We start from the raw sequence: 10,941 nt of genomic DNA, 5'->3' as shown, positions 1-10,941 counted from the left end.
AATGTGTTATTCAAATAATAGAAGAGAACAAGCCTTATATCCACCCCAGTGGTTCCCCAATTGAATGTCTCCATGCACACCCCAAAGAGACTGGAGAACCCAACGAATGAACACATGATTTTTTTCTTTAATTTTTTAAAATATGGAACAGAGAGTGGAATTCCTGCAGGAAGTTTTTATTATCTCATCTTAAGAGCAGCTTTTTTTCAACAGCACAGGGTGGAACCTGTGAGTGCCTAGTGAGGCCCCAGGACTCTTCACAGACCAAATTCACAGACCAACACAGTAGACTCTGGTCAAACATATTCTTTATTTGAAAGAGGGACTCCGGAGGGAGAGCAAGGAAAGAATAAAATGAAAAGATCAGATGTCAAGTAGCAGCTCTGAGTCAAAGGCTCTCACTTCCTTCCTGGCTCACCCCCTATGTGGGGCCACAGCACTCAGGTGTGGTTCAGGGTCCCCAGCACCCTCCCCCTAGACTAGTGCGGTAGGACTTCTTCCACCTCTAGAGTGAGGAAGGGAAATAAGACATCCGTCAGCCTCTTCAAGGTGCCCCTGCTCACTATCATGGGCAGGACATCCACAAGAAGGTCTGGGTTTAGGTCTTGCAGGTGGAAAAACATGTAATCCAGTAGCCTAATGAAGATCATGGCCATGAAGACAAGCCACGGGAAGTGCCTGCAAAGAGACATTCATCATTGGCACGGTGCGGAGAGACAGCCCAAGGTCAAGCAGTGGGAGGTGAACCTCACACTCATAAATGGCTGGTGAATTGCTTTTTTCAGGCAAAACTAATGGGGAAAGTGGGGAAAGGGGACACAGAGGGTGAGAGTGGGGAACAGACGAATACAGAAAAAGAGTGATGCAGTGGTCAGAAATTAATACAGCCCTCCTGATGTATATGTCCTCCAACAGAATAGATGTCCATATAGAAAAGTTGGAGGTACAAAAGGAGAAAAAATTTAAAAAGCAAAGGCACAAAGAATTCAAGGGATTTCTTTTTCCTAAAATTTTTCAGCCTATGATAAAAGAACTAAGGAAATGAGTGCACCCTGAACTCTTTTACCAACAAAGAGTATAGCAGAGTTTACCAGGTTCAGGACCTGAAAAATAGAAAGTGACCATACCAAGGATCGTAAGAATGGAAATTAAAAGTAAAATGCAATTTATAGACTTCATCCTGAACCTTCTCAGAAACAGCCACAAATTCTTCCAGCTATTTATAACTGTGTAACTCTGGTGTTATGACTCTGTGGGAGGAAGGGTTCAGAGAAATCTGGGGCTGCCTGATATTTTCTGTTCAACGGATGTGTTTATCCTGATTCTTTCAGCCCTTACCAGGTTACCTGCAGAGTGAAATGGGGCCTAGCCTAGGTAAAAACAGAGATCCTTCCATTTACCTGTACCAAAAGAGTCTCTTCTGTTTCTTGATAATGGTCTTCTCCTGTAGAAAGAACAAAAACCACAGTTATGGAAGAGTGGAGACCCTGTAGTTTGGCTGCCTGGGATTGAATCCTGGCTCTGCCACCTCCTAGCTGCCATGGTGTGGAGCAAGGAACTGAATTTCATTATTTCCTAAATCTAGGGTTATTTAAAAAAGAGGCAGAGAGAAATCCCAGGGGAGGGAAAGGATAGAGGAAAACCTCACCTTGGGACAGGGAAGACTTACCATGTTGCTTTGGATGGTTTCCACCAGAATTGACCCAGGTTTTACTACTTGGGAGGAGTTATTCTGGGCTTTGGATCTGGGTAGAAAAAATCACAGCCAAGGATTATATAACATAATCTAAAGGGCTTATGAAAGGTGCTTTTCTAAGTCATACAACATCTATGCTTCATATTCTAAATTCTTGATAACATTCACAATGCTCAACATTCGAAATCTACAATTGCTTAACTTACAAAGAGAACCAGAACATGTGATTCATTCTGAAGAGGAAAACACTCAATGAAGACTAAGCCTGATATAACCCTGCTGCTGGATTCAAACTGCAAAGTTTATCTCTTAGTGGCAGCTCCAATGTCGGGCTAGGTCTAATATCCTTAGCTGGACTGCTCACAGATTGCCCTGATCATGGAGTTTGGAGGTCTAGTCAGAGATTTGGGCAGAGTTTAAACATAAAATTAGGGACTCCTCATGTCTGGTTCTTTACTTTCTTTCCAGTATCTTCTGCTGCCTCAAACTCTATCCTCTAGTTTTTTGCCCAGAAAGACTGAAGGTTTTCTCTCAGTGTTTTAGCGGCCTCTTACATACCAAGGTCAGCCTGTCCTCAGGCTAGAAGCTATAAAAATGGGAAATAATCTCCTGCTATTTTCTTTTGCCAAGTGTGGACTCCCCTCTAGAATCTGCCTGATTTTATTGACTCCCCAATGCCTTCTTACCTTTATTCATTTGTTTTGTTTTATTTTGTTTCGTTTTCCAGAGTTTAGTTATTTTCTATCAGAGGGTCTGGTCCAATAAAAGCTTACTTGTCATTTTCTTGGGAATTTCTTTGTGTAATCACCATATAGAGGAGAAAAGGGAGAAGTAGCACAGCCCCCTGGTTCTTGCCACAATGGAATAGCTTGTGTCGAACTAGCTGACTATAGAAACTGGACAAAATGTTCAATTGCTGTCTGAATGCATTGGAGAATGTAGTCAGAATTCGAAGGAATACAAACCCTGAGTGAAGTAAAGCACACTGAGATGAGCTCCTCATTCATCCAGGCCTTTCCCCCAGAACATTTGCCAAATTGTGGTGCAGGGGCATAGAGTCCAAGCAGCAAGTGGCAGCATCACTTGGCTGAGGAGACAGATGTCGAAATGCAAGACCACGGAGAAGTGAGTTCAAATATCTGCCTGGAATCTCCTCTCAGGGTGGCAACTGGCTCCTAAGCTGTACATGTATAGCTTAAGATTCCAAGAAATCCCAGAAAGTAGAAGGTGCCAAAAAATTTGAGCAAAGATTGGAGTATGCGTGCAGCGCTGGGAGCAAGAGTTGGTGTTCAAGGCTTATTAAACATGAAGGGGTACTGGTATATTTGCAAGGGAAAAAACATGATATTTTCAATTGATAATGCAAAAAAAGCATTTAATAAAATTTAATTCCTGCCATGATAAAAACACTCAGCAAATTCAAAATAAAAGAGAAGTGTCTTAATCTGATAAAGGATATCTATGAGAAAGCTACACAACATGCACACTTAATGGTGAAATATTAAACTTTTTCCCTCTGAGTTCAGTAAAAAGTCAGGGATGTCCACAGCTATCCCACAGGTCTATATTGTATTAAAAGTCATAGCTAATGCAATAAAGCAAGAAAAAAAACAAAGATTGAAAAGGAAAGAATACAATTGTCCTTATTTGTAGGTGAAAATCTAAAGAATCTACAAATTATTAGAAATAAGTGAATTCAGCAAGGTTGATCGTACGAGTTCAATATATAGAAATCCATTGCATTTCTGTACATTAGTGTTAATCAATTAGAAAATCAAATGAACAAATATACCATTCACAGTAGCATCAAACATATCAAAGACCTAGGAATAAATCTGATGAAAGATGTATATGAACACTACACAGGCAGGGCGCAGTGCCTCATGCCTATAATCCTAGCACTCTGGGAGGCTGAGGCAGGAGGATCTCTTGAGGTCAGGAGTTTGAGACCAGCCTGAGCAAGAGCAAGACCCCGTCTCTACTAAAAATAGAAAGCAATTAGCTGGACACCTAAAAATATATAGAAAAAATTAGCCAGGCATGGTGGTGCACGCCTGTAGTCCCAGCTACTCAGGAGGCTGAGGCAGGAGGATTACTTGAGCCCCAGAGTTAGAGGTCACTATGAGCTAGGCTGATGCCACAGTACTCTACCCAGGTTGACAGAGCGAGACTCTGTCTCAAAAAAACAAACAAACAAGAATACTACACAGAAAACTACAAAATTTTATCGTGAGATATCAAAGATCTAAACAAATAGAGGGATAAAAATGTCATGACTTGGAAAACGATTGCATAGATATTAAGTATCCTCCAAATTTATCTTTTATTCTACAAAACTTTTCTTTTGTAGAAATTGAAAAACTGATTTTGAAATGTATGTGGAAATTCAAGGGGATAAGAATAGCCAAGATAATCTTAAAGAAGAACAACCAAATTGCAGGAATTAAGCTACCATATATCAAGACTTAAAGCTACAGGAATTAAAACAGAGTAATATTGGCACAAGGATAGAGACATAGACAATTGCACAAAGTAAAGTACACCTTGACAGACTCACACATATATGGGCACCTGACTTATAAAACAAGGCACCACTGCAAATACATGTGCTTTTCAATAAATGGTGCTGGACCAATTGGATACCCATACAGAAAAAGATGAATCTTAATCTCTACCTCACACCACAGAAAAAAAATAAATTCCAGGTAAACCTAAGTGTAAAAGGTAAAATAATAAAAATTCTAAGGGAAATCATAGGAGAGTAGTTTTATGACCTAAAGAAAGCCTAAGCAAAAAAGAGTTGACAAATTTGATGGATTGGATTTTTTTAAATTAAGAACTATTATTAATCAAAACTGCCATTAAGAAACCAAAAAAGGAAAGCTATAGAATAGACCATAGTACATATATTTGACAAAGGATCTTTTAAAAAATATATAAGGAACTCCTGAAAATCAATAAAAAAAAGACTAACAATCTCCCAAATGTAGGCAAAAGACATGTCACAAAAGGGGAAGTCAAATTTCCAATAAGCATTTGAAAAGCTATATAACATCAGTAGTAATCAGTAATGAAATACATTGTCAAAATCAAAATTATATATCACTAAACCCTCCCTGCCAAAATGACTACAATTATAGACTGCAAATACCAAGTATAATAAAAGTGAGGACATAGCTAGAACTCTCATACATTTCTTGTGGGGGAAGATATTGATACAGCCACTTTGGAAAATAATTTGGCTTACCTAGTAAACCAAAGACATGTATATCCCATGACCCAGCAATCCCACTCCTTGGCATATACCCAAGAGAAACGAGTGATTATGTACACCAAAGGACATGTGCAAGAGTGCTTGTAGCAACTTTAACATCTCCAAACTGGAAATAACAAAAATGTTCATCAGCAGTAGAATAGATACATTGTGCCATATTTATACAGTGGAATACTATATATCCATAAAAAAGAATAAACCACAGTCAAATGTGGCAATGTGGGTGAATCTCAGTGAAAGCCAGACACAACAACAGCATACTCAATTTATATAAAGTTCAAGAACAGATTTAAAAAATGATGGCAATCAGAGTAGTGGTTACTTTTGCAAGGAGTATTGACTAACAGGAGGGCACAGGGTGACTTCTGGGGTACTCAAAATATTCTATATCTTGATCTGAATGGTGTTAACATGTGTATATACATGTATAAAAATTCAGCAAGCTATATACTTAAGATTTGTGCACTCTATGGGTATTATATAATATATAATATAATTTAAAAATATAAACAAACCAAAGGAAAGTGTGATAAGTCTTGAGACATACAGTCCATGCAAAAAGAGTATAAAAGAGCATCACTGGGTCCCCCAGCCAGACTGGTGGGTCCACCATGTCCTGGGAAAGCATATGGAGAAACATTTCTGGGCCTTTAGGTCTCTTTTACTATAACTCTTCCTGTCCGAACATAGCTTGAATCAATGTTTAGGACTCGGACTCAGCTGAGGACGTATGAAAAGCACATAAAAAAGAGACTTTTAAAACACCAGTTGCAGAGGAAGGCAAGAGAAAAGCCTGAATGCTGATGGCTTTTCAGTCTAGATCATGGAGCAGAGGCTGACAGAGATGACTTGTTGGAGGCCATTTACATGGTGACTCACACTGTTCTGAGAAATACTTTGCCTTTCAAAGAATGCCCAGGACTGTCACTTCAGTCCATCGGGGAAGCCATTCTTCCAAACTTACATTTCTTTTTCAAGAAGCAGCACTTCCTTTTCCTTTTCTATATGCCTCAGAATTTGCTGGTATTTCTTCCCATGAAATAAAAAAATACTTGTCATAAATGAGAATTTCCATATTTTATTACAATGTCATTAATAAAAATATTCTGCTGTGTATTTTCTGAATGGTGTGTGCATCAGTGTGAACATACAAGTAGGACAGTGTTCTAATAAAACATTGAGAGCTATTAGTGACCAGAAAGGATAAATGGGGACAAAAGGAGTTCTCACTCGGGACTCTGCTTGTATTCAAATCCCAGCTCTGACATTTACCAGCTGTGTTCCCCAGAGCATGTTCCCTTCCTCCTTGAAAGATCATATCAGTGTCATCCTCACAGAGTATTGGAAAAATTGATTGAGAAAAATACTGTATGTTGAGTGCTTAGCACAGTACCTGGTACAAAGTAAATCTTTAACATACATCTGTTTTGTTGTTGTTGCTGTTGTATATAAAGCACTTTCCCCAGTGGCAGATTCTAGCCTAATGAGAAATCAAGGAACTCATGGCCTTGGAGAAATTCTGCCTATACTCTGACTTCTCCCCCAGAGGTGGGATACCTTTATGTAGTGGGCCTGGTCCTCGCAGAGCTGATACACGGATTGATAGTCACTCTCTGTCTGAAAGAAAGAAAGAACATTAACAAACCCCATGAGTTAAATCAGAACCAAACCTAGGCTGTTCCCTGCAGCCCTGTCTGGTGTATTGGACAGTTGGCTGGTTGCCTAGCAACTCCTTACTTGAAGGGAAAACAACTACGTCACAAAGAGGTCATCTCATCAATCACACGCATGGTCTAATTTGAGCAAAGGAAAGTGTTTGCCCAGGTTGTAATACGCCTCTCAGGTGAAATATGAGGGGATGCTTTGAGGCAGTTAGTTTTGGGATTCAACAATGGTATTAGAGGTAGAGGAGTCCGTAAAAATGGTAAGACCAGTACTTTTAATAGAAGTTTTCTTTCCCTTCACCCGCATGAGAATCAGAAATTCATTTGTCAGATGTTCCAGCTCCTCCCCATTCCACGCCTCAAGCAGTTCCGTTTCTAAGACCCCTGGGATTCACTCTCATTTGTATCCTGGGTAGATTCTCAGGGGAAGACACACTGCCTCTACCTTGACCAGCTGCTTCTCTTGCTTGGCACAGGACTCTGTTGACTTTTGTAGTCTCACCTATGGAAGACAATGAGTGATGACAGAAAGTGAATGTCATTCTTTTGTGGAAGGCAAATGTGGAATTATCACCCTCTCCAGACCAGCAGAGAGGATGATAATAATGGCTATCATGCATTGAGGACATATGAAATTAACAATTTAGGGTGGGCACTGTTATTACCATTTTACAGATGAGACGATGGCATGGAGAAGTTAAGTACATAACTGGTTTAAAAGTCACGGTGGCAGAGCTGACATTTAAGCCTCAGTAGATTAACTCCTCATTCAGTGAGCTCACCAAGCTCTTTTTCCCACTCATATTTCATAGGGCACACCGGCATGCCCTCTGAGTTACACAGGGAACAAAGGAGAAACCTTGCTTCTCTTTTTCAGAGAAAAACATAGGACAGTGGAGCTCTTGTATGGTAGGCTCAGCCAAATCACCATATTTGCCACATAAATCTTCGAAGAGCTTCCTAATAAGGTTTTTGCCTCCTACTGGGCATCCAATTCATTCATTCATTGAACAAATATTTATTGGACATCTACTCCATGCCCAGCACTGTTCTAGGCACTAGGGAGACAGAAGCAAACAACATAGAAAATATGTTCTCAGTGGGTTTGCCTTCTAGTAGAGAAAAAAATAAAATAAAAATAAATTTAAAAAATAAAACTTCTTTGGCCTTCAGGCCAGCGGTTGGAAAATCAGATAAGATCATGACACATTTCCTGTATAATTGCAGGATTTAATATTTCCTTCCTACTTGAATATCTGTATTTGTATGTCCTCATTTAGATCATCAACTTCTGGAGGGCAGGTCCCAATGGCCATTCAGATGGATGATGAGGACCCCTGAGCAATTCCCTCCACTTTGATACACTGCAGTCATCTCTGTTTCTAGTGTAACTAGTAACATTATGAATGCCTCACAGGCCACAGGAGTAAAGGACATTGGCTCATTCATTGCAGGGAATAAAGGACATGGGCTCGCCTCCGATAAGCACATGGACATAAGAGCATATAGCTTACAGGACTGCTTGAGAACAATTTCTCCCAGAACCTGGAATCGACATATCTACCAGAAAATCTCTAGGTTTGCTTTTCTACTCACCTTCACTTCTGCCAAGATCTGCTTTAGGGCTCCTTTTTCAGGGCCAACATTTTTAAACCTCCTTGAAATCTGAAATACCATTCCAAAAATCATGAACTAAGTAAGGCACACAGACGTGAAAACCTGGGAAGGTGGCAGACTTGGGAGTCCCAGGCTGCAGAGTGGCGGTTAACTAGTTCAGGTCCCGGATAGAAGCTTGATGGAAAAGTGTCCCCTGCTCCCTACGGAGGCTGCCTAACTTCATGCTAGCTGGACAGACCTTTTTGTTCCACAGTGCATGGAAGCTATGGCACAGTGAGGAGAGGAGGGTGGTGAGAGACAGAAGAGAGAATGGGGCAGAGTGGTTGGGGAAGGAGGGTAAATCTTTTTTCCCTTCTACAATCCTTTAGCCCTCTGGCCACATCTGTAATTCCCAGAGAACAAATGGTGGCATTAGTCAGAGTCTGTTCTAAAATTAGAAAGGTGGCAGAGGGGAGGGAGAACACAGATTTTGCTGGTTGCCCACTCTCCAGTCTTTCCAACTGAAGAGTTCGGGAAGAAGACAACTCTATTGGGATTCCTAGGAAATGAGCCTCGTTTCAAGGGTGGAATTTGTGGTGAGGACAGCAGCCCATCCTTGGGTATATAAATGCATTTCCTTGTCGGATTGTGCCCAGGACCCCTCCCACATGCTCCCAGCCCACTCCGCCAGTCTGTTTCTTGTGAATATGATGTTCTTAGGGATCCCAGGGCCCTCAGAAACTCAGCCTCCCACCCCTCTTACCTTCTTCTGAAGCTCCACCACATTTCTGCTTAGGACCTTATTACTTTTTTCCTGTGGGAAGAAGGAAGTCGGGGGGTCAAAGCTGCTCTGCTCTCATGTCTTCCCTCCCACTACACCATGAAATAATATCTGGGGGTCAGGGTATCAAGTGGGAAAAGTGCACTCTGGCCCCACACAGTGGATCCGGGCACAGAGCCCCCAGCCCCCGTGCCCAGTGCTTCATTCCCAGAGCACTCTCTTAAACAGCTGTGATTTCTACATGTATAGAAGCGATGGACGTGGGATGATCCCTTGGGAAAGAGAGAGAGAGAGGGGCAGGATGAGAGCAAAATGCATCTGACAGTTGGTTTCTAGACATCTCCTTACCAGCTTTGCTGTCTCTAATCCCAGGTCCCTCAGGGCTTCCTCTTGCTTAGACACGAGATGGTTCAACTCATCCCTCTCTTTGGCTTGTCCTAGTGACAGGGTAATCTCTCTTTCCAGACTGAAAAATATAAAGTCACCTGGGTGTGGATCAGTCCTAAGAAAGCTGCCTGGGTCCCATCCGGAGAAGCTACTGCCTAAGTCTCAGGGACTTGAAGAAACTACCAAATGCAGTGACAACAAAATGCCGACCTAATGTGGAAATTTAATGCAAAACTCTATACATGAACTACATGAATGTTTCAGGATGTAAATAACATACCAGGATTCGAAGAAGTGAAATTTCCTCCCACCTTCTCTGTATCCCAAGGGACATGCAAGTGAGAAGAAGCCCTTCCCTCACCAACTACAAAGGCTGACCTTTGAATACTTTCTTCTTTCTCTTGAATTTTTCTAAGAAGAACCAGATTTGCCTCATCCAGTCTCTGCAGGTCCTTTTCAAGTTCTGAGTTCAGGTAGTCAAGGTTCTGTTTTATGACTGCTAATGTTGGTATTTCCATCAATTCCTGCCTATAGAAAAATCATTTTCATTACCTAACTCAGGACAGGAAAACATAAGAGCCCTAAGAAGACTTTCCCCTGTAATCTTATTCATCCCCCGTCTTTGGTCATTAATAAGCCTAACCCGCTCCACTTTATTTTCCATGATAAATTGATTTCTACAGTGTTTTGCATAAATTCCTGGAGTGGAATCACATTTTAATTTTAAATAGTAAAAGTGAAACCCACTAACACACAAACCTTTTATGAAGCAAAAGAAATATTTTTTCATATGAATACTTATACTCTAACATACTAGTTTTCAAAAATTTTATATTCAGTATGCGGAATCCAAGTGACACCTGCAAGGGACAGGAACTTCTTCAGTCTCCTTTTGTACAGACTTGAAAATCTTCTAACCCAATCAGGTGGGTGCATGAACTGGGTGGGGGGCATGAAGGGGAATGGGTCTTTTCCCAAAATAAGACTGATTTTCTGTTTGAGACATTAGCTCAACACCCCCCGCATCAGTCTGATGAAGTACAGAGAAATGAAACAAAAGTTCCTTCTCCGTAGGAGGACTCCTCAGCCATGAGGGAGTGATGTGCTGCACAATCTAGGTCTTCTTCCTTACGGTATCGCCCGACTCTTCCCACAGTGGTTCCTGTACTGAACTCTTTCATTATTCTCATTACTTACACATCATCCAATGGGTTCTGTACAACTTCTTCCATTGTAGATTTCCTAAAATGTTAGTACAAACATTTGTTATGGGAACAAAGTCCCTAATGGCCAACGTAGTAGTTGGCCCCAGAAGGAGCAGGTAAAAAGTAAACATCGTGTTGAGGCAACATAGAGCCAAGAAGAAACCCAAGTCTTCTATACTCTCTTGCTCTCTAGAACCAATTGAAATATTTTTCACAAGCTACAGTTCAATACATCAGGTCATATTTTAATTTAAAATCTCATACATGAATCCCACTGGAGTACAGAAATCTTTTTTTTTTTTCAAAATTTTCTACTTTGGCTACCTTTTGCATTTCTT

General features: G+C 40.8%; 1 protein-coding gene across 1 annotated transcript; it reads right to left on the bottom strand.

Annotated features, from left to right (window-relative positions):
• Positions 1-479: 479 nt before the first annotated feature.
• LOC105814360 (transmembrane and coiled-coil domain-containing protein 5B-like) lies at positions 480-10,630 on the bottom strand. Its single transcript, XM_012649288.1, has 11 exons — positions 10,596-10,630; positions 9,777-9,926; positions 9,360-9,477; positions 8,994-9,044; positions 8,231-8,299; positions 7,080-7,136; positions 6,528-6,587; positions 5,935-5,999; positions 1,670-1,745; positions 1,401-1,444; positions 480-678 (listed from the first exon to the last, which is right to left on the bottom strand). The coding sequence occupies exons 1-11, from the start codon at positions 10,628-10,630 to the stop codon at positions 480-482; spliced, it is 924 nt and encodes a 307-aa protein (XP_012504742.1).
• Positions 10,631-10,941: the final 311 nt, after the last annotated feature.

The sequence above is a fragment of the Propithecus coquereli genome, unplaced genomic scaffold (genome assembly GCF_000956105.1).
Source record: "Propithecus coquereli isolate 6110/MARCELLA unplaced genomic scaffold, Pcoq_1.0 Scaffold3, whole genome shotgun sequence".
Classification (NCBI taxonomy): domain Eukaryota; kingdom Metazoa; phylum Chordata; class Mammalia; order Primates; family Indriidae; genus Propithecus; species Propithecus coquereli.
The sequence above is the reverse complement of the archived record's forward strand: the minus strand, read 5'-3'. Positions and strand labels throughout refer to the sequence as shown.